Raw genomic sequence first — 25229 nt, 5'->3', positions numbered from 1 at the left:
ATTATTAATTAGACTATTATTATTATTACTATCGACCAGTCCAGGGTGTACCCCGCCTCTTGCCCAAAAATAGTTGGGATAGGCTCCAGCACCCCCACGACCCTCTTAAGGATAAGCGGTAGAAAATGAATAAATGAATTATTATTACTATCGACCAGTCCAGGGTGTACCCCGCCTCTCGTCTAAAGATAGCTGGAATAGGCTCCAGCACCCCCACGACCCTTGTGAGGATAAGCGGTCGAAAATGAATGAATATTATTAATTAGCCTATTATTATTATTACTATCGACCAGTCCAGGATGTACCCCGCCTCTCGCCCGAAGACAGCTGGGATAGGCTCCAGCAACTCCTGCGACCCTCGTGAGGAAAAAGCGGTAGAAAATGAATGAATATTCTTCTTCTTCTTCTGATTATGACTACTACTAGTAGGCTAGTATTAGCCTGCTTATTGGCTTGCTTATTAGCCTGCTTTTTCCCTATTATATATGAAATTTGAAATTTGAGATTTTTTTTTGTGAAAAAATAAATAAAAAAATCTATTAAAAATAAATAAAAATCAATAGAAAATATCAAATTATTTAGGTGGGCTTAAGAATATTTTAATGACGCCACTGGTGCCCATTACTGCATATTAGTTCTTAGATCCAGTTTATGAGATATTATGTTGACTGTGTGCCTTCCATGTGAAGCAACAATCTGTAAGCTCTGATCATCTTTGCAGAGCAGCTTGTTAGATACGGAGACCAGACAAATAGACCATTTCTATGGTTTGGGGGTTCCACATTAATGAGGGTTTTTTGTGTGTCTATGTGCGGCCAAGAGTGTTCCCCTTAGATCTTTCATCAGTGCGTCTGCTCTTAAAGTATAAGTCCACATAAATCATCAGAGTGTGAGTGGCAGTGAAAAGCATGTTGGACAGCAGAAAAATAGGCCTCTCTAGGCTTTGCAGAATATTTGCTGTCAGATTGAAGTCGAAAAAAAAAAAAAATCCTTCTGCAGATTCCAGCCTCAGTGGGAATATTGAAATCCTCCCTCTTATTCATTTTTGAGGTCTTGTTTTCTACCCCCCCCCCCCTCCCACCCTCGTCTGCCTTCTATGTAAACCTCAGCAAAGTGCTCCGCAGGAAGTCAGCAGTTTTAGCAAGAGAATAAGAAATGTTGCATTGAAAGCGAGAACGGTAATTGTAGGGATATCCCGGCAGGAAAAAAAAAACAAATATAATAGACGGAGAGAGAGAGAGATGATGTGTGTAGGTTGGTGTGTGTTGCAGTGGGAAATAAAAAGTTCTCGAATCGAGCTCCCATTTCAGGGAGAAATAAGAAATCAGGAGGAGGAAAGGTGTCACTTACCACGCACTCCATCACCCGCCCACTGATGCCCACTCTTTTTTTTCACTGAGTATTTTCCCACAGAATTCCTAGAGCAACACTATCTAATGCAGGTGTGGGCAAATATTTTGACTCATAGGCCGCATTGAGTTAACAAAATTATCTGGGGGGACCACACAGTATTTTATGCTTATAATTTTCCTTATAATTTTATGTGTAAAAGTGTTATAATATCAGTTTATGTTCTCATGTCAGTTTTTTTAGGAGCACTTTAAACATCAGACCACATCAAACTCATTCATTCATTTTCTACCGCTTATAATCACGAGGGTTGCAGGGGGTGCTGGAGCCTATCCCAGCTGTCTTCTGAGGCAGAGAGGCGGGGTACACCCTGGACTGGTAGCTAGCCAATCACAGTCACCAATTAACCTAGCATGTTTTTGTAATAAATAAAAATGTATAAAGTCAAAGGCAAATAAAGTCAAACTATTATGGGAATAAAGAAGAAAATGTAAAAAAAAAAGTGTTGAAATTGTTGGAAAATGGAAAAAAAAACTGCCATAAAGTCAAAATATAAATTTGAATTTTCAAGAATAAAGTCATAACTTTACAAAGAAAAGTAACATAATTTTAGGTGCGTAGTGTTGAAAGAAAAATTAAAAAAATTCATAATATTTTGACAAACAAACAGAACAAAATAAAGATTTTTTGGGGAAAATTAGCTCAGGGAAAAAATGATAATATACGTGAATAAAAAGTTTTAAAGTAAGCAAATATATCACATACTATCACAGGGCACATACAGACAAACAACCATTCACACTCACATTCATACCTATGGACAATTTGGAGTCGCTAATTAACCTAGCATGTTTTTGGAATGTGGGAGGAAACCGTAGTACCCGGAGAAAACCCACGCATGCACGGGGAGAACATGCAAACTCCACACAGAGATGGCCGAGGGTGGAATCGAACTCGGGTCTCCTAGCTGCGAGACCTGCGCTACTTAAATCAAATGGACTTAATTTTTGTGCATCTACATTAAGTCCAAGCACATCATCCACGTCTCAATTTGCTAATCAGTGAGCGCTAGGACGGGAATACAAAATATACAAAATCTTGATATCAGTTTTCAGGATTTGGAAGCCACCCCCCGAAAATCCTGACTAAATCCCGACTTCTCACAGCTGACCGGTTCAGATGTTGGTCCGTATGCTAAACCAAAAGTTGCTGCAATTTAACAGCATGTCAGACTTAACAGCTGCAGGCTATGGACAATTTGGAGTCGCCAATTAACCTAGCATGGTTAGCATGTTTTTAGAATGTTGGAGGAAACCGGAGTACCCAGAGAAAACCCACGCATGCACGGGGGAGAACATGCAAACTCCACACAGAGATGGCTGAGGGTGGAATTGAACTCGGGTCTCCGAGCTGTGAGGCCTGCACGCTAACCACTCGACCGCCGTGCAGCCCCACCTCACATACAGCGATGTAAAAAAAAGTGTTGCAATGGTACCTTGGTTAACATCAACAATCAGTCATGAAAACCAAAACAAATTCTCCCATTGAAAATAATGTAAATCCACATCAATTTTTTTTTTTTTTTTACTAAATAAGACAAGTCATGTTGCCAGTTTGTATGTTCAAAGTTGAAATACTTAGAAAGCAACTGGCGGGCCGGATTCAAACGCTTGGTGCGCCACATGTGGCCCTCGGGTCATAGTTTGCCCACCCCTCATATAATGCATTCTAATTTCCAAATTTCTGTTACCAATTCAATTACTATTTTGGTTAAAGTAACCAGTAACATGTCAGACTGTACAATACAAATAAATACATATTCCATCATGTGCTGTAATATAATATAATAATATTTTTTTTTTCATATGCACTTTCTGAATTGAAGTTGACTGGACCATAATTACCACTTAAATGCCTCTCACAGTTAGCAGAAATTAATTGGCCCGCCTTCACAACCGGCTAATGAAACATCATGTACGCCTCCACTGGGGCTAACCCAAGAGGTGAACCTGCTCACTTAAGAGCGTTTGCGTTTGACTGCAAAGTGTAGTATCACAAGGTGCGCCCCCCACCGACCCCCCCAACCCCCCAGTGTTGCTGTCTTTATTATAATAAATGATGTAATAAAAGAGCTAATGTCCATCTGAACATAGGACAGAATGTGAGTACCATGGACAGCTCCACTTATTATGGTTATTATGTGTGTGTCCTGCTGTCCTGCTGTCCTTGCTTGGGTTCTTTTGTATTTTTTGGAGCGTTCCAAATCAAAATCATACATCTCGTTTGTTCAGATGACAAGCGCTTTGGACGTTTCTGTCGAGCAGCACAACTGCAAGGGGTTGAAAGAAACAAAGCCTCGTCTTAAGTCTTAATCTCCCTTTTTTGACTTTCTTCTCCCTCTCGTGCGTCTTTGTCTTATTTCACCCTCAAATGTAGCCCGTTTTTTCAACTCATGACCAAGACATTGCGTGCTCTCTTTTTTTTTCTTTTTTGCTTTTTTTTTTCCCTTTGCAGATATTAACGCAATCTCTCCTCCTCGTCAGGAAACAAACATAGATAATCCTGGATGTGCTGCTGGCTTGTGACTGGGGATTAGACAGACGTTTTTAAGTGCGAGGCGATGGAAATAATAACCGCAAACTGACACATGTACAAGATGGCTGCTCCCTCAGGTATGACAAAAAAAAGGCAACCTAAAGAGCGTATAAATAATTAAAACATACAATAGACGCCAATAGACAATAATATACATTCAAAACAATACTATTGTGCACTAATATGTAACCCGCAAAGCCAGCTGGGAAGCCTATGCACAACCTTCTGGAACATGATGTTACCCAGCATACCTTGCAGGTTATATATTAGTGTCTAAATTCATTCATTCATTCATTCATTTTCTACCGCTTTTCCTCACGAGGGTCGTGGGGAGTGCTGGAGCCTATCCCAGCTGTCTTCGGGCGAGAGGCGGGGTACACCCTGGACTGGTGGCCAGCCAATCACAGGGCACATATAGACAAACAACCATTCACACTCACATTCATACCTATGGACAATTTGGAGTCGCTAATTAACCTAGCATGTTTTTGGAATGGGGGAGGGAGGAAACCCACGCAGGGGGAGAACATGCAAACTCCACACAGACATGCACACAAGGGGAATCGAACTCGGGTCTCTTTGCTGCAGTCCTGAATATGTTATATCCATTCATTCATTTTGTACCGCTTATCCTCACGAGGGTCACGGGGGGTGCTGGATCCTATCCCAGCTGTCTTCGGGCGAGAGGTGGGGTACACCCTGGACTGGTGGCCAGCCAATCACAGGGCACATATAGACAAACAACCATTCACATTCACATTCATACCTATGGACAATTTGGAGTCGCTAATTAGCCTAGCATGTTTTTGGAATGTGAGAGGAAACCGGAGCAAACCCACACATGCACAAGGAGAACATGCAAACTCCACACAGAGGGTGGAATTGAACCCTGGTCTCCTAGCTGTGAAGTCTGTACGCTAACCACTTGACCGCCGTGCAGCCATAATTCATAAATACTAAAGTAAAATGTACAGCATACATTCAATACTGTTATTTTTAAAAAATATTTATGCTTCACTAATAATGTTTTTGGGTCAAGCATTGACATTTCTCACTTTGTTCGGCGGTCCTTGAACGCGACAGGACGCAAAAGTGTCACTTATATATACATAAGTGTCATTTCAATTACTTATATATAATGTACTAATTACCTAACGCTTACTGGGGCTATATTAAGGGACTATAAGGGGCACTGATTGCAAATGTTGAACCAAAATCGGAGGAAAAGGTCAACATCAAAATCAAAATGTGCAACCAGTAGAGAATAATGTCACGTATATGTTATTAACTTTGGCTGGTACTACTAATAGCACCCCATAGTACCCAGTTAGATAGGGAGTACGGTCTGAACAAAGGGGGCATGAGTGGTTCTGGTTCCCACTGGGAACAAATACCTATTACACCTGCAAAGCATGATCGTTATCATCAAGAACGTCGGCCCTCGTCGCTGATGACTTCAGAAGTTGATGCGATTTTGATGACTCCATAATTGTGCCCCCCGGGTGGCATCGAGACTTAGTTATGAAACACCACTACTGCTGCCATGCTTCTTAAACACAATGTTAGCAAAGCTCTCAATTTAGCGGTCGAGCTACAATCCTCCAGCTTTGGGTACTGACCGGAAGATCAAAGGAACAAGTGGCCGAAATGAGTTTCCGCCCGTAAGATGGCTGGGATCTTATTTTGAGATACGATGAAAAGCGCTGGAGAAACTCGGAGAAGAAGAGCTGCTCCCCCGCTAGTAGATGAGGTGGCTCAGGCATCTGGTCAGGATGTCTGTCCATTGTTGCACTAATATATAACCCGCAAAGGCGTGCTGGGTAGCCTATGCACACCCTTCTGGAACATGATGTTACCCAGCATGCCTTGCAGGTTATATATTAGTGTCTAAATTGCTTATGGAAAATGTAGAAATCAATATTGGTTGGTAATAATTCATAAATTCATTCATTTTCTACCGTTTTTAATCACAAGGGTCGCGGGGAGTGCTGGAGCCTATCCCAGCTGTCTTCGGGCGAGAGGCGGGGTACACCCTGGACTGGTGGCCAGCCAATCACAGGGCACATATAGACAAACAACCATTCACACTCACATTCATACCTATGGACAATTTGGAGTCACTAATTAACCTAGCATGTTTTTGGAATGTGGGAGGAAACCGGAGTACCCGGAGAAGAACATGCAAACTCCACACAGAGATGGCCGAGGGTGGACTCGAACTCGGGTCTCCTAGCTGTGAGGCTTGTGCTACTTAAGATCAAATGGACTTTAATTTTTGTGCATCTGCATTAAGTCCAAGCACATCATCCACGTCTCAATTTGCTTATCAGTGAGCGCTAGGACGGGAATACAAAATATACAAAATCTTGATATCAGTTTTCAGGAATTGGAAGCCACCCCCCATAAATCCTGACTAAATCCCGACTTTTCACAGCTGACTGGTTCAGATGTTGGTCCGTATGCTAAACCAAAAGTCGCAGCAATTTAAGCACGTCAGATTTAACAGCTGCAGGCTATGGACAATTTGGAGTCGCCAATTAACCTAGCATGGTTAGCATGTTTTTAGAATGTTGGAGGAAACCGGAGTACCCGGAGAAAACCCACGCATGCACGGGGAGAACATGCAAACTCCACATACGTAGAGATGCTGGAGGGTGGAATTGAACTTGGGTCTCCTAGCTGTGAGGTCTGCGCGCTAACCACTCGACCGCCGTTCAGCCCCGCCTCACATACAGTGATGTAAAAAAGTGTTGCAATGGTACCTTGGTTAACATCATCAATCAATCATTAAAACCAAAACGGACTCTAACCAAAGCAAATTCTCCCATTGAAAATAATGGAGATCCACACTGCGCACTAACCACTCGACCACCGTGTAGCACGTCATGTACTTTTGTAATGTTACGAATCACCCTTGACATCCCAAAACGATTCCAAAAACGTACCACTTCCACACGGGTTGTGAAGAGAACCCCCGCATCTTTCCGGGCTCCCCTCGCTCCGCCGACTCATCCGCTCTGTTTTGTGTCCAGAGGCCATGTCATTGTTTGTCTGTGACTAAGCTCAATTCCCATAACCAGTCGTACTGTTAGATGCTGATAAATGCGTCATTTTATTTATTCCAAATACATAATAATCTTTTTTTTTATTATTGATTTATTGAATACACAGAGATGTTAATGAATATAAATACTGCAGCAAATTGAGTTTGGAGCACATGAACAAGGTCGCATGCATTAGCGGAAGGTAATTGAAGAATTAGCATAACTCCTCTCCTTTTGCAATTGCACTTGACTGAGCTGGGCTCTTCAGCACCGCCTTCTCATGTGGATGAGTGGAATGTGCAGCAGGTTGGGCTCTACCAAGATGGGGATGTACCGGTTAATTACTTTCATCTCATTAGAATTCGCAAAAGCATTGTTCTTTCGCCCCCTCGTTCATCAAAAATTAACCCTTAATTCATTTTTTCTTTTTTTTTAAGATATCCCGACCGGCCATTTTTAATGATTTTGACAGAAATCTCAAAGCACACACACTGTAAAAAAAAAAAATCCAAGTTGACTCAACTTAAAATAATTAAAAATTTTATTTAAATCTAGCTAATTACTTCAGGTAATTTCAAGTTTCTCCAAGTTTCTCCAACTTTCTCCAACGGCAGCTTGTGACTCATTAGCTCGCGTTTCCATACCATGTTTTGGTACACAAATCCCGTCTGAATGTGTGAAACGGTACAAACCATGTTTGTGTATTTTCTATGGTACATTGGTGACAGATATCAGGAGAACTGTCTGGAACCGCACCCCATTTTCATTGGTTCTTGCATAGACACCTGCTGGTCTTTGAAGGGGGAATCTTAAAACCGTGTTGTAGTAAACCCGCATCGGTGTCATCATGTGTGATGCAAAAAGAAGTCATCCAGAGGTCGGAGAGTCTCTGCACTGCACATGCAATGTGTTAGAATCCGTTACAAAGTGGAGTATTTGAATCGTTTTGGGACGGCAACGGGTGGTTCGTAACATTACAAAAGTACATGACGTGCAACATGGCGGTCGAGTGGTTAGCGCGCAGTGTGGATTTACATTATTTTCAATGGGAAAATTTCCGGTTTCCTCCCACATTCCAAAAACATGCTAGGTTAATTGGCGACTCCAAATTGTCCATAGGTATGAATGTGAGTGTGAATGGTTGTTTGTCTATATGTGCCCCGTGATTGGCTGGCGACCTAGCATGTTTATGGAATGTGGGAGGAAACCGGAGTACCCGGAAAAAAACCCACGCATGCACGGGGAGAACATGCAAACTCCACACAGAGATGGCCAAGGATGGAATTGAACCCTGGTCTCCTAGCTGTGAGGTCTGCGCACTAACCACTAGACCACCGTGCCACCCCATTTATTGATTCAATAAATCAATAAATGGGGTTAAAAAAAAAAAGATTATTATGTATTTTGGAATAAATAAAATGCCGCATTTATCAGCACTGCTGGTTATGGGAATTGAGCTTAGTCACAGACAAACAATCCGTACTGTCTTGACATGGCCTCTGGACACAAAACAGAGCGGATGAGTCGGCGGAGCAAGGGGAGCCCGGAAAGATGCAGGGGCGGGGGGGAGGGGGCGGTTTGTGTTTGCATCTGCTTGCGTTTAAAGCTCATGTCTTCCGTGTCTTAGAGTCGGGATGTTTGTAGGCAGATCGGTCAGAGAGGGAGGGAGTAATGATGTTGGCAGTAGGGGGGCGAGGGCAAATGGGAGGAGAGATAGATGGAGAATAGCGAGCGAACGAAAAAGAGAGAGAGATGTTTTGGGTTGCCGGGGGTTTCTGTGGGACCGACAGTAAATAAGCAGTGATAAGCAGCAGGCGGCTTCGGCCCGGCAGCCAGACTTGCAGGATTTTAATGACCCGCCTTCTTTTTTTTTTTTTTTTTTTTTTCCCTCGGTCCCTGGCCAAGCCTGGCATTTCCATGGCTTGACTGTCTCCTCTTCCTCCGTCTGCTCGTAGGCATCCTCTGCCTCGTCTTCATCTGCCAGCTTCGTTCCTGCCTGCATTCTTTTTCGCCGTATCCCTCATCCTTCAGCTCCTTCGCTCTTAATCTGCTTTTAACACCCCCACCCGTCCCGCTTTTTCCCCCCACCTGACACAAGCGCACATCATCCTTAAGCCACCAATCTCACCTCATCACATATCTCTGTTTCAACACAGGGAGCGCCAAGGTCAAGTGTGTCATATTGCGCCTGTGTGTATTTATCTCCCTGAGGTTTATCAGTGCTTGTCTCCGCTCTCTGTATCCGCCACATGTGTGTGTGTATGTGTGTGTATATGTGTGTGTGTGTAATCTTACATCGGCTGTTGAAGAGATTCAGCCCACAGCAGTAAGGTGACTGACAGAGGTCAGGGTCGAACAGTGTGGCGACACAAATTGTTCCGCTTGGAAATCTCCGGAGAAGTGGGGGCATACGGATCATCTCGTTCTGCCGTTAAAATTCCCCACGTTCAACCTCCCGACACCACAAATTGACGTGTGGACCACACGGCTCACTATTAGCACAACCTAAACGGATGCACACATACGCACTCTTGGTGTTAGCTTATCTTCTTAGTCATTCATTCAGAAATTGGTGGAAAACTATGGCCTATTCTTACTCAAAACATATTGAAATACAATATATAGTGTGTACTATGGTGTGTACTATTCTGGTCACTTTACCACAAAACTGCACAAAGTCAGCCATGGTGTGACCAACATGCATAGAAAAAGTTTCGCTTCCCAACCCGTGTGGAAGTGGTACATTTTTTGGTTTCTTAAGTTTAGAAGAAATAAAATCAAGGCTAACTGGTTAGCTCGCTAGCATCCATCTGCAGTCCGAGAGTTGCCATGTGGCATAAGTGGAATGTAATGATGACTATAGTGGTGTTACTATTTCATGTCTACAGGGCTCTAATGTTAAAAAAAAACATACTATTAAAATAATCAATGTATTAACATTGAGTCCTACATTGCGTAAGGTCATTTAACATGGGCGGGTTTGGAACCATAAACCGCTATAAACGAGGGATGACTGTAATTTGGAAATCCCTCTCTACAGAGGGGGGGATACAGATCATCTCGTTCTGCCATTAAAATTCCCCACGTTCAACCTCCCGACACCACAAATTGACATGTGGACCACATGGCTCACTATTAGCACAACCTAAACGGATGCACACATACGCACTCTTGGTCTTAGCTTATTTTCTTAGTCATCCATTCAAAAATGGCGGCTGTTTGGTGGAAGACTATGGGCCTATTTTTCCTCAAAACATATTGAAATACAATATATAGTGTGTACTATTTTGGTCACTTTACCTCAAAACTGCACAAAGTCAGCCATGACTTTGCATACATAGAAAAAGGTTCTCTTCACAACCCGTGTGGAAGTGGTACATTTTTTGGCTTCTTAGATTTAAAAGAAATAAATTCAAGGCTAACTGGTTAGCTCGCTAGCATCCATCTGCTATCATGAATGCTGATATGTTATGGAGTGGTTAGCACGCAGGCCTCACAGCTAGGAGACCCGAGTTCAATTCCACCCTTGGTCATCTCTGTGTTGAGTTTGCATGACTCCAAATTGTCCATAGGTAGTGTGAATGGTTGTTTGTCTATATGTGCCCTGTGATTGGCTGGCCACCAGTCCAGGGTGTACCCCACCACTCGCCTGAAGACAGCTGGGATAGGCTCCAGCACCCCTGCGACCCTTGTGAGGAAAAGCAGTAGAAAATGAATGAATGAATGTTATGGAGCAGGGCTGCACGGAGGTCGAGTGGTTAGCACGCAGGCCTCACAGCTAGAAGATCCGAGCTCAATTCCACCCTCATGAGGATAAGCGGTATAAAATAAATGAATGAATGTTATGGAACAAACCACAAATTATTGACTTAACCGTGTCAGGGTCACGGTGTCCCAAACTTTCCATCCCTCCCTCGGCCATCTCTTCCAGTTCCACCCAGTGGGACATGGAGCTGTTCCCAGCCCGGCTGTGAGACATAATCCCTCAGCCCCGGGGCCTCCTGTGGGCTGGGCGTGCCTGGAACAACTCACCAGGGAGGCCATCCAGGAGGCATCTGGACGCCGCCGCCTCAATTAGCTCATCACGATGAAAGGAGCCAGCGGCTCTACTCTGAGCTCCAGTCGGAGGAGACAAAGTATTTGGTGGAAACCTCCAGTTTATGAGGGAAGGAACCCAGACGGACAGGTCGTTACTGCAACCACATTACTGTAGACTCCTGCCTTCAATCAACCGTAAACAAGACCCAGAGGTGGACCTACTCAACCTTCAGATTAATCGACTAAAAAAAAAATAATCGTTATTTGTAGTCCTTGTGGGGGCTCTTCCGGGTAGTACATTTCAGACTCTTTTGATGCGCGTTTGGGGTAAAGTGTTCAAGTGTTCAAGTCCAGTCCTCTAGCTTGTGATTGATTTGGTATTACTCCGTCTTTTCACTTTGTGGAGTCGAACAGCACCAACGGCAGCAAAACAGAGTACGATGCCGCCGCAGTGTTAACTCACGAGAAGGTAATATGTCCTGTCAAGCTGCAAGACCTTTAAATTGAACATCCGTATATCAGGGCAGCCGGAGTGGAACCTCCAACCATCCAGTTTCCAGTGAACCAAATCCATTATTATGATGTGCCTTTGTCAATCAGATGTAATTTCTTATGTGAATGATTAACATAATTAAAATAATTCACCCTGATTGCAGGCTGCAGGAAGAACACCAATGCAAATTTGTGATTCCTGGTTCAGCTCTCGGCATGATTATCACAAAAATCACAGGTTTAATGTCCTGCTGTCTCTGCGAACTTGTAATAGTTTTGATGAGTGGTTAGCACGCAGGCCTCACAGCTAGGAGACACGAGTTTGATTCCACCGTGTGGAATTTCCATGTTCTCCTAGTGGGTTTTCTCCGGTTCTCCACATTCCAAAAACATGCTAGGTTAATTAGCGACTCCAAATTGTCCATAGGTATGAATGTGAGTGTGAATGGTTGTTTGTCTATATGTGCCCTGTGATTGGCTGGCCACCAGTCGAGGGTGTACCCCGCCTCTTGCCTGAAGGCAGCTGGGATAGGCTCCAGCACCTCCGCAACCCTTGTGAGGATAAGCGGTAGAAAATGAATTACCCGAGCTGTACGGTGGTCGAGTGGTTAGCGCACAAGGCCACGCAGCTAGAAGACCCGAGTTCGATTCCACCCTCTGCATGTCCTCCTCGTGCATGCGTGGGTTTTCGTCCGGGTACTCCGGTTTCCTCCCACATTCCAAAAACATGCTAGGTTAATTAGCGACTCCAAATTGTCCATAGGTATGAATGTGAGTGTGAATGGTTGTTTGTCTATATGTGCCCTGTGATTGGCTGGCCACCAGTCCAGGGTGTACCCCGCTTCTCCCCCGAAGACAGCTGGGATAGGCTCCAGCACCCCTGTGGCCCTCGTGAGGATAAGCGGGTGAATGAATGAATCCTAAATGTACATCCTGAATCCTGTGAGTGTGAATGGTTGTTTGACTATATGAATCTACCTCAGTGTCATTTTTGCCTGACGGAACTTGTGTATTATTGGATGCTGTAACTCATTCAGCAGTATTTCCCCCTTCCACCTTTTTCGCCTTCCATCCTGACACATTTCTATGGTTTTATTTTAATCATACCGCCTTGTTACGGCACTCCGTCCCCGTGCTGCATCACAGAACCTCATTTTAGCTCCCCTCCTTCAGTCCCTCTCATCTTCTCCACTTTTATTCATCGCTTCTTTTTCCAATCAGTCCCGGGGGGGGGGGGGGGGGGGGGGGGGGGAATTTCAATTTCTTTCTTCCTGCATATGTTACTTCCCAAGTCTCTGCTTCTCTTCAAGAGAGTTTTTTTTTGGGAAGGGGTCAGGTCCTGTTTTGAAAAATCTGTTTGGATTGTTTGAATTTGAACTTACTGAAGATCATTCATTACTTTTCTAACGCTTGGGTTGTGGTGGGGTGCTGGAGCCTATCCCAGTTGTCTTCGGGCGAGAGGCGGGGTACACCCTGATTCAAAGCAGTGATGTGTGGAAACTGAAATATTAATACTTCCGACAGCAGCTCTTCATGCTCTGAAGAGATAGATTCTCAAATCAAAATATGGATATTGTTCATACTTCAGTCATTTGAGTTTGTCTGAAATATTTTTCTATTGAAATGTTGACTAATCGCAACCAAAGCCGCTTATGAATGTTTTCATCATTTTACTTGGATTTTTTTTTTTATGTGTAAATTACAATTTTAACGTACATTTATTTTGACCAGGGTTCAATTCCACCCTCGGCCATCTCTGTGTGGAGTTAGCATGTTCTCCCCGTGCATGTGTGGGTTTTCTCCGGGTACTCCGGTTTCCTCCCACATTCCAAAAAAAAACATGCTAGGTTAATTAGCGACTCCAAATTGTCCATAGGTATGAATGTGAGTGTGAATGGTTGTTTGTCTATATGTGCCCTGTGATTGGCTGGCCACCAGTCCAGGGTGTACCCCGTCTCTCGCCCGAAGACAGCTGGGATAGGCTCCAGCACCCCCGCGACCCTCGTGAGGAAAAGCGGTAGAAAATGAATGATATGTAACAGGGCTGCACGGTGGAGAGTGGTTAGCACGCAGGCCTCACAGCTAAGAGACCCAAGTTCAATTCCATCCTCTGCCATCTCTGTGTGGAGTTTCATGGGTTTTCTCCGGGTACTCCGGTTTCCTCCCACATTCCAAAAACATGCTAGGTTAATTAGCGACTCCAAATTGTCCATAGGTATGAATGTGAGTGTGAATGGTTGTTTGTCTATATGTGCCCTGTGATTGGCTGGCCACCAGTCCAGGGTGTACCGCTCGAAGACAGCTGGGATAGGCTCCAGCACCCCCCGCGAGGAAAAAGCGGTAGAAAATGAATGAATGTATGTTAGCTTGGCTGTTTTGTAAATCACCCCACAATCTCCAGATATACACTCGATATTCGATAATAATAGATATTAATACACTTGTATTCTTTATGACAAAAACCAGAAAATGATGTCACTAATTCAAAAATAAAGAGTTAATTAGTTTCTTGTTTAATAACAATGGTATTATTCCACAATTGTTGTTTTTGTGTATATTATTAATGCTTTGCATAATTGTGGCGTGATGGTGGATTATGTTATTAATTCCCTGCTGAAGGCCCAGGTACCAAATACCCCCCGCCCACTACTGTAATAGGATGTCATTTAATATGAAAAATAATCCACATTATATTCTATACTCTTCGCTGAGGGGGGCAGATGCTGTGTTTTTTTTCGATACGTCTGCTGCGTCTGCAGTCGACGGCGGTAGGAAGGTAGATTGCGTATGTTATTAAGTCAAATAAGCAGTTGTGTTAATGGTAACGATGGAACATGTCCCACGTGGAATTGTGTTTTGGCACCACAACAGATATCGGAAAATTGTGTGTGGAAGGAGTTCATTTTTTGCATTTGACCTCTTTCAGGATTCATTGGCAATAGAAGCGTGATAACATATGTTGAGATTTATCATTACTATCCGGCTTAATACATGCGATACCATGGACAGAGCTTATTACTCAGGATATATACTAATACCCCCCCAACACCAGTTGGTAGTACCAACTATTTAAGGGGGTCTGGGAATGCCAATTTAAGGAGGGCGCCCCGGGAAAGACCAAAGACACACTGGAGGTACTATGTGTCACGACTGGCAAAGAAACAACTGGATAACATCGGAATGGAATATTTTCCTTCTGTTGTAATTAATTGCTGAAATAGGTCTGACGGCTTATCGTCAACAGAAGAATTGACGCATGACCTACAAGGCCATCTTGGCGAGTAAGAACACACCCTGTTGCCATAGTTACCATAGTCCCCCCCCCCATACACACATACAGTTTCTGAGTCTGGGTTTCCATAATTAGACATTCATTCATTCATTCATTTTCTACCGCTTATACTCACGAGGGTCACAAGAGGGGCTGGAGCCTATCCCAGCTGTCTTCTGAGGGCGAGAGGCGGGGTACACCCTGGACTGGTGGCCAGCCAATCACAGGGCACATATAGACAAACAACCATTCACACTCACATTCATACCTATGGACAATTTGGAGTCGCTAATTAACCTAGCATGTAAGCATTTAAGATTTTTTTTATTTATTTCCTTTTCATTTTATGTAATTCAATAACTAAATTAATTTAAAATTAAATCACTTTTTCTTCCAACTTTATTTGTTGTTTGGTTTCTCATATTCCGATTTTATTTTTTTCCTTACTGTTTCTTCAATATTTCAACTTTTTGCTAATGCAATTTATTATGTTATTTCTCCCTAATAATATTCATTAATTCATAAATTTTCTACCGCTTGTACTCACAAGGGTCACGGTGGGGGTGCTGGAGCCTATCCCAGGCGGGGTACACCCTGGACTGGTGGCTAGCCAATCACAGGGCACATTTAGACAAACAACCATTCACACTCACATTCATACCTATGGACAATTTGGAGTCGCTAATTAACCTAGCATGTTTTTTTTTGGAATGTGGGAGGAAACCGGAGTACCCGGAGAAAACCCACGCATGCACGGGGAGAACATGCTAACTCCACACAGAGATGGCCGAGGGTGGATTTGAACCCGGGTCTAACCACTCGGCCGCCGTGCAGCCCCAATGGATGGACTAATACGACTTTAAAATAATGTTTATGTTTGCATTGTGTCTGAGCAAGACATTCATTGGGTGCACTGCAATGACATCAGCCTCCCTTTGGCTCCGGGCTCCTCTGGCTCCCTCTGTTGGACAAAGGCTACATTGCAGCGCCATACATCCACCCCATACTTTTGACATATGACTTGATTTTCGATGTTCCTACCACAGTGTCTAAAGCACTCTGCATTTCCTGTTTCCTCTTTTCTTCATCACATGATACTTATATTATGATGATGATGATGATGATAATGATGGCCTCCCTCTCCAGCGGCCGCCGTTGCAGCTTTAATAAGCCGTAATGATAATGAGCAGGTGTCTCCACTCATCACCCCACAGTGGCCACACATCTTTTCACGAGGATATGATTATAGGGGATGACAGCCATCTTAGCCAATGACTGTTGAAAATTGTCATAATCTCGGATTGCACTTTCGGGAACTATTAGCCAGCTGAACCCGCAATGAAAAGGCACATTTTCATTTTTTCCTTATGAATACACAAACGTTCCAAATGGAAAGACTTGCTGAAAGGCAGCTGGAACTTGTCAAAATATTTCCCTCTCTGTTTTAATATTTGCACATTTTTTTTCAATGTTATGACTGTATTGATGTATTGCAGTATTGAAATGGGATTCTGAAGCTTTTTTACCACAGCGAGTTATTGTTTCCTTGCTAACCGAGGACTGCTAAAGTTTGCATATGTGATTCTCACTATAAGTGATTCACGCACATTCACGATTTGTGCAGATTTTTTGGTCCCAAAAAAAATTATTTTGCCTTTTTTTTCCCCTAAAAAAACATGTAAACTCCACACAGAGATAGCCGAGGGTAGAATTGAACCCTGGTCTCCTAGCTATGAGGTCTGCGTGGTAACCACTCGGGGGTCGTGCAGCCTTAGAAAAAATATATATATTTTAGTAGAGTATCGAGTTAAAATATTAAAGAAAAACATCAATATATTTTATAAGAATACATTGTAATTAATTTTAGTTTTTAAATAATCATATGTGAAACAAATTTTGTAATTTTGGAAAATTATATTGTAGAAAAATAAGCAAATAAAGTTGTATTACAAGAAGAAAATTGTCAAAGATGATTTAAAGAGAAATAAATATTTGGAACATTAAACCTAGCATGTTTTTGGAATGTGGGAAGAAACCGGAGTACCCGGAGAAAACCCACGCATGCACGGGGGAGACCACGCAGACGGTGGAATCGAACTTGGGTCTCCTAGCTGTGTGGCCTTGTGCGCTAACCACACCAATATTGTTGTTGGGAAAACCGGTCTATGGCATTTTTTGCATCATTAGAGCACTCTAGAAACAAACTAACACCCCTATAGCCATATTTACACTCGTATTACCCAATATAGTAGACATAAGAATAAATACGACATAGTATAGTCAAACAGAGGGACATATAGACAAACAACCATTCACACTCACATTCACACCTATGGACAATTTGGAGTCGCTAATTAACCTAGCATGTTTTTGGAATGTGGGAGGAAACCGGAGTACCCGGAGAAAACCCACGCATGCACGGGGGAGAACATGCAAACTCCACACAGAGATGGCCGAGGGTGGAATTGAACCCGGGTCTCCTAGCTGTGAGGTCTGCGCGCCAACCACACGACCGCCGTGCAGCACCAATTGCTTTGTGTCTGAGCAAGGCATTCATTGGGTGCACTGCAATGACATCAGCCTCCCTTTGGCTCTGGGCTACTCTGGCTCCCTCTGTTGGACAAAGGGTACATTGCAGCGCCATACATCTGAAGCTTTTTTACCACAGCGAGTTTTTGTTTCCTTGCTAACTGAGGCCTGCTAAAGTTAGCATATGTGATTCTCACTATAAGTGATTCACGCACATTCACGATTTGTGCAGATTTTTTGGTCAAAAAAAATTTCTTTTTGCCTTTTTTTTCCCCTAAAAAAGGACTAGTTGCCAGCCAATCACAGTGTATTTCAATATATTTCAACCAATAATAGAACATAAAACAAAAAAGAGCGATAATCAAACCGTATGACTGTATTTTGAAGAAAACATCTTTCAGAAAACCAATATTTTTCATATTTTCAGTGTATTCAAATTCCTATTAATCTGTGGCAGAACCACTTAGTCAGATTCTGACTGCTGGGGAGGAAAAAAAAAATCAGCTTGTTAGCTTCCAGAAGAGCCCAAAGGCATGGCTCGACTCCAAGCAGTTCAAGGACAGCTTTACCTTTTACTTTGGATATGACGTTTGTAGGAATTTTAGCCCCCCTCCCAAAAAAAAAATAAAAAATCCCAGAATGCTGATTAAATCTGAAAGTCATATGTGGACCATTAATTGTGACGATTTAAATAAGAATATTATTATAATTACAAAAGGGTTTCTGACATGATTCATCAACTTAGCTTAAATATGTTATTTTATGTACTATGTCGGTGTATTTTTCATCAAAAGAGCCAAAGTGTCGTGTTGCTGCTGGATGTTCACAGTTTCCGAGTGATGCTGTGACTTAGTTATTTTTCCCAAAATAGCAAAAAAAATTATTTTTATTGTGTGTGTGTGGGGGGGGGGGGGGGGGGGCAGTGTTGACTGCGTCTGTGACACAACCTAAAATAAAACAGGCTATAAATTTCATATTTATGCTCATTAAGATGATTTAAAATAGTAATTCAAGGATAAGCAACAACTTTTCAACTAGTCTTAAAGGGGAAGTGCACTTTTTTTGTAATATTTTGCCCATCATTCAAAATCCTTATGTGAAACATAAACATATATTTATTTCCCTTTTCTGCGCATTATAACCAGAGAAATTAGTTAATATGAGCTGTTTTTGAGATACATTTATTTTGACGTTTATGTGCATGGTTTGATATGCATGCTTGAAGTGCACTTCCCCTTTAAATTCATTTAATTTTCTTTGTTTATCCTGCTGTAAAGCATTATACATGTTATGTAAACATCTTTTCACAGCCATATGTATGTTTATTGTTGATTGAGGGGGGGGGGGGTGACTGCGTCTGTGACACAACCTCAAATAAAACAGGCTCTAAATTTTATATTTACGCTCATAAAGATGATTTAAAACAATAATTGAAGGATAAGTAACATCTTTTCAACTAGTCTTAAAGGGGAAGTGCACTTTTTTTTGAATATTTTACCCATCATTCACAGTCCTTATGTGAAACATAAACATATATTTATTTCCCTTTTCTGTGCATTATAACCAGAGAAATGAGTTAATATGAGCCGTCTTTGAGATACATTTATTTTGACATTTATGTGCATGGTTTGATATGCATGCTTGAAATGCACTTCCCCTTTAAATTCATTTAATTTTCTTTGTTTATCCTGGAAAAATACCCTCAAATCTTGGCTATAATCACTGCAAACACCAATATGTTTTTTTTGTTGTTTATATGGCATCACTTCCGGAAATGAGACTGACGGCATCAAACATGAACACCATTTTTTGCCAATTTAAAATAAAAAATAAAGTTGATAAATCATATCAGAGAGCTTTTAAACTTAAAAAAAACACCTTCCCTCACCTTGTTGAGAGTGATGACAGCCTCTTGCTTTACTCCTGTGATGTTAAATGTGTCACCCGTCTCCCCCTCCAGGATGGTATACTCCAGCTTGGCGTTGTCGCCGAGGTCAGCGTCACTTGCTGAGATCCGTCCTATTTCAGCACCTGGGACGGCCAGCTCGGATACGGAGAAGGACCACATACCTGCCAAAGAGAGAGACACAGGTTGAGGAACGTTTTTTTTTTTTAGGCCGCTTCTGTACAATCTCATTAGCGCGACATGTGTGTGAGTTAAACATCTCATTTGTCTTTAGAAGTGCTTTCAAAAGGGCTTCTTCCCACAAGCGCTGAGCCAATATTTACGCCAATAATATTCAATTCATTTAATCTAACGTGCTTGAGAGGATTAGAAGGAGATAAAAGAAAATAAGAGTCTTGTGTTGTGTTTGAACGCTCTAAACGGGGGTGTGTTGAAGAAAAGGTAATTTATGCCAAAACAAACTTGCTGTAAAAAATAATAATAATAATAATAATAAAAAAAATAAATCAAGACGAGCTGTAATCAAAACACATTTTGAGTTCCAGCGACAGGAAAGAATACATTTTCAGGGCTGACAGGTAACACACATAACGTAGCGTAATGGGCAATAACTCGAGTGCACGCCATTTTTTATGGACAAAAAGTGAAAAAAAAAATGAAAGTCAGGCTGACTTTTAGCCCAGAAAATGATGCCGTCACATTTAAAGGGAAAGTGTACTTTTGGGAAGGTTTGCCTATCATCCACAATCCTTATAACTACAGCAACATCACTATTATTAACAGTTACTGGCTAAGGTTACAAAGCCATGTGTAAAGCTTTGGGACTCCAGCAAACCACAATGAGAGCCATTTTCCACAAATGGTGAAAAAGGGAAAATTATAGGGAAAGGGAATTTTTGTTTTTGTTTTTCATTTTTTGTAATTATTATTTTTTTTTTATGGTTTTATTTCATTTGAACATGCATCAGATTACAATTGAATGCATCACATAATCAGTTCACAGTTCCACATGTCCAAAAGGAGTAGGAAGAAGCAAAGCTTATTAAATCCTACCCCTCCATCTGGTACTTTTACAATCAGTAACTGTTACATTTGTTCACTTCCTGCCAATAATTTAAGCTATTTTTTTTTATTTAATAAAAAAATTGTTTTGCATTTTTTTGTAATAATTTTTTTAATGGTTTTATTTGATTTGAACATGCATCAGATTACAATTGAATGCATCACATAATCAGTTCACAGTTCCACATGTCCAAAAGGAGTAGGAAGAAGAAAAGCTTATTAAATCCTACCCTTCCATCTGGTACTTTTACAATCAGAAAATGTAAGTTATTTTAATTTAATTTTTTTTATTTAATAAAAAAATGTTTTTTCATTTTTGTTTTTCAAACAAACATGTTTTTCAAAAAATATTAAAAAAAATTTAATTATAAAAAATGTTTTTTATAAAAATATATATTTTTTTTAATATTTTTTAATTTTTTTAATGGTTTTATTTGATTTGAACATGCATCAGATTACAATTGAATGCATCACATAATCAGTTCACAGTTCCACATGTCCAAAAGGAGTAGGAAGAAGCAAAGCTTATTAAATCCTACCCCTCCTTCTGGTACTTTTACAATCAGTAACTGTTACATTTGTTCACTTCCTGCTTTCCTACTATAGTTTTTTTTTTTTTTTGTCACGTACTGAAGTACAAGGTGATATGAGCATCCAATAACATAATGGGTACCATAGTAAGTGTCAATATAGTGATATATATATAGCACATCATGACTGGTTCAAGACTCTTCATCCTTGTATAAAAACCCATGCTTCCAACACTCTATACTGCAAAGACTAGGAAAGATAAATATTTCTGAACAGAAAGAAGGTAAGACACCACTATTTACTTTGCACACACAAGACAGACAGATTCATTCAAACAAGAGTTGTTATCTCCCGCGTCTCAGTCTCAGGAAGTCAAATAGACCTGCAAATGTGGGAGAGAACAACAACATCTACCAAACACATCGAGTTGGCAGAATAAAAGATAGCCCCCCCCCCACACACACACTTCAACAAGACCGTATCTGGGCCAACAAATAGTCTGATGAATGGTGTAAAACTGACACCACAGTGAGACAAATCTTTTATTTTTGTGGATCAGGATTACAGTTAAGATATGAAAGCAGCTGTGTTGCACTTGCTTCCTGTTTGCATGAATTTATGAATTTATGTACGGAAATATGAAAAAGGCAGGCTTCCTGACTGATGACTGACTTTGCATTTAGACGCATCTCTATTTGGCACAACCTGAAGGACAATATGAATCAATGCTCGCAATCCATTAGGATGTCTGGCAGGTATTTCACTTTGATGTCTTCTAGTACTTTGTATGAAACAAAGTGTTAGTATACCTTGGAAACACAGTTACAGCAATTATTGCTAGCATAACATCGAAGCTGCGCTAACTACTAAGGAATCATTGGGAGCTTTTTAATGCTAGTACTGTGCATGTACGCTTTACAATTTATACCAGGGGTCTCACACTAGTTTGAGGCCCCCGCCTTGATATGAAAGTTTAATGTTAGTGCGGAAGTTTGATATGGATGCTGTATGGTATCATGTACCCAGAGAAAAATTATTACGTTGTGTTCATGTTATGTTCATGTTAAAGGTTAAATAACTGTTAATAGTTATCCTCCCTATCCGTGTGGAAGTGGTAAGTTTTTGGCTATTTAAGTTTAAGTTTTTCATTACAAAATTAAGTTTTAATACACGGGAAGTTGCAAACTAAATTCTCAACATGAAAAGCACTTCATGATGAATTAGTTGCACTTCTAGCAGCCGTGGAGCAGATGAGGATGAGAATGGATTTGTGTAGCAGGCGTTAAACCATTAAAAAAATTAAAAAAAATAAAAAATAATTACAAAAAATGAAAAACTTTTTTTTTATTAAATAAAAAAAAATTAATAAAAATAACTTAAATTATATTAGAAAGGCAGGAAGTGAACAAATGTTACAGTTACTGATTGTAAAAGTACCAGATAGAGGGGTGATGCATTCAATTGTAATCAGATGCATGTTCAAATAAAATAAAATCATTAAAAAAATTGAATTACAAAAAAATGAAAAACGTTTTTTTTATTAAATTAAAAAAATAAAATAAAAATAACTTAAATCATATTAGGAAAGCAGGAAGTGAACAAATGTAACAGTTACTGATTGTAAAAGTACCAGATGGAGGGGTAGGATTTAATAAGCTTTGCTTCTTCCTACTCCTTTTGGACATGTGGAACTGTGAACTGATTATGTGATGCATTCAATTGTAATCTGATGCATGTTCAACTGAAATAAAACCATTACCATTTTATGTAGCAATACAAAAATGTAATATTTCTCTCATTATTAAGGAAGATGAAAAAAATCCAAATGTTTAATGTTTTTAATGACAACTGAGCCTTTTCGTGGCCGTGCACAACCATAAGTCCTGCATAGAGCTTAATGCAACTGTCACATTTACAGCTTGAAATGTTTATAGAGGAAATACTTTGGGGCTTGCTCACAGCTAAATACTGTTTAGCTAAGAAAAAAAAAAACAATCTGAACGCCAGTGATGAATTTGAGCTGTTTTTTATTCTGCATTTGGCTAAAATCTCAAAGCTCATTAGCAGCAGCCACCAAAGGAAAACACAAAAATAGACTTACTCTAAATTAGATTGCATTGAGATTTTGCTTTCGTATAATCAAGCAGCATTTAAAACAATCAAATACCTTATAAACATGTTAATTCTCAAATTGATTAATTTATGTGCTGGGATAAACGACACTGATGCTGTTTTCTTTTCCATTTCACGTCTAAACGGGAACATTTCCTGTTTTAATCAATCTGATACGCCGTTGAATCGCTCGTCTGATAGATGAGTGTCATCCCTCTTGCAATCCCTGCTGAAAACAAAAACAAAACACAAAATATATGCTGGTAACGACTAGAATGTCAACAACTGGGACCTCCTCTTTGTGAAAATACTCTGAGAGTCTGTCTGCCTGCCAAAAACCACTTTGCTGTGTCTTAGGAGACTAGCCGAAGGGCCCGTCATGAATCAAATACATCTTCAGGCAGAGTTTGGATTTTTTATTTTTTTTTGTTCTTTCTGTCGTTAATTTTCTGTGATGGATTTTTAGCTCATATTCTTGTTTAAATATAGCAGATATTATATAGCAATGGTAATATTACACCTGTTGGAATATACTGTATCTCAGCTTGTTGTACAGTGGATTACAATGATTTGACACATTTTTAGGTTAAATAAAAGGCAAATAAAGTAAAGTAAAGAAACAAAAAAGTGTTTTTGTTTTCGAAAAGTTTCTACATAATGCCATTCATTGTTTTTCGTTTCTTTTTCAGTTGCTGCCAGGAATTGAACTGGCGAGCATCGCGCTTTCATTGTGGAAACGTTTATCAAAACAAACAAATCTGCAACTGTGACACAACCATTATTTATTTATTATTTAATATTTTTAAAACGTCATAATCTATATATATATATATATGTATACATATATTTGTAAAAAAAAAAAAAATATATATATATAATTTTTTAAAACATCATAAAACAGAATGGCATATGTACATATAATTTAATTTTTTTAATTGCAATTTAAACATTTTTTAAAACATCATAAAACAGAATGGCATTATATGTATATATGACATTCTGTTTTATAATGTTTGAAAAAAATGTTTAATTTTCATTTTTAAAATAAAAAAAATAAAAAATTCATCATACATCATCAACATCATACAACAGAAAAATTAAACCAGTTCTGGCTGTGCGAGGTTGGCCGCAGTACCCGGAGAGAACATGCACACAGAGATGCCTGAGGGGGGAATCGAACCTGCGAGCTAATCTCTAACCGCTCGAACACCGTGCAGCAACACAACCGGTGGTTGCCATGATTCAAAAATACTATGCCCTTCACTGCCATCTATCTAGACCAGGGGTCTCAAACATGCGGCCCGCGGGCCAAATGTGGTCCGCAGGACACTAGTTTGAGGCCCCCGCCTTGATATGAAAGTTTAATGTTAGTTTGATATGGATGCTGTATGGTATCATGTACCCAGAAAAAATTATTACGTTTGATTAATGTTCATGTTAAAGGTTAAATAACTGTTAATAGTTATCCTCCCTATCCATGTGGAAGTGGTAAGTTTTTGGCTTTTTTAAGTTTAAAGGAAATAACTTGGAGGCTACCGTTTAGGTCGCTAGCTCTCTAGTTTGCGAGTTAGCATGTGTCTCAAGACCCTGCAGTTGCGCAATATGTTGGAAATAAAAAGAGTATAAATGTGAAGCCGAGCTTGAGTGTGTCTCAGGAACCCAGATTTAGTTTTTCATGTGTTTTATAGACTTGTTTAAGAAGGTGTCTGTGTTTATGGAATATTTGGCATTGTGATATTATATAATAGAAGCATGCAAGAAAATAAAAGCCTGCTCCAAGGTAAAGTACAGTACATGTGCTCAGCAGGATGGAAGGTTGCTGAGTGGGAGGTGAAGGTGTTTTGTTGAACTTATATAATGGCCGAAAAGTGAAAAGAATGTTCATGTTCATGGGAATTATTTTGGATGGATTTGAGTCAACTGAAGTGTCAATTCCGGTCGGAAAAATTGCAAGAATTTACATTTTATACTGTTGGATCTTAATTAGAGCTTAAAGTCAGATGATCTCATTGGCTGTCCGTCAAGATCCCAAAATGACCCAAATGAGAAACAGGTAGCCTTGATGGTCCATGCCATCGCCATCCTCCAATGGAACAATGGAGCTTCAAGTTGTGCAGGGGCGTCAAATGGTATTTTTCAACTGGTTTTCAAATTTCCAGTGAATAAAAACACATAAAAAAGCATTTCATGGAATATTAGCCGCAACATTTTTTTTTCACTCAACTACACAGATGGCAGTAGGCGAAAGCTGGATCGCACCACGGAGCGGTCGCCAATCAACCGCGCCGTCACTGGGTGG

At 40.5% G+C, this 25229-nt stretch overlaps 1 protein-coding gene across 4 annotated transcripts in view; it reads right to left on the bottom strand.

The window, feature by feature from the left end:
• The window catches only part of LOC131125304 (uncharacterized), a 291220-nt gene that overhangs the window by 32103 nt on the left and 233888 nt on the right, over positions 1 to 25229 (bottom strand). For all 4 annotated transcript variants that reach the window (XM_058066734.1, XM_058066733.1, XM_058066736.1 and 1 more), the window contains one exon: positions 19208 to 19389. In XM_058066734.1, the coding sequence (XP_057922717.1) occupies positions 19208 to 19389 (182 nt within the window). The remainder of the gene's footprint in view (positions 1 to 19207; positions 19390 to 25229) is intronic.

This window comes from Doryrhamphus excisus, chromosome 3 (genome assembly GCF_030265055.1).
Source record: "Doryrhamphus excisus isolate RoL2022-K1 chromosome 3, RoL_Dexc_1.0, whole genome shotgun sequence".
Lineage (NCBI taxonomy): Eukaryota > Metazoa > Chordata > Actinopteri > Syngnathiformes > Syngnathidae > Doryrhamphus > Doryrhamphus excisus.
This window is presented reverse-complemented; position numbering and strand designations above follow the sequence as displayed.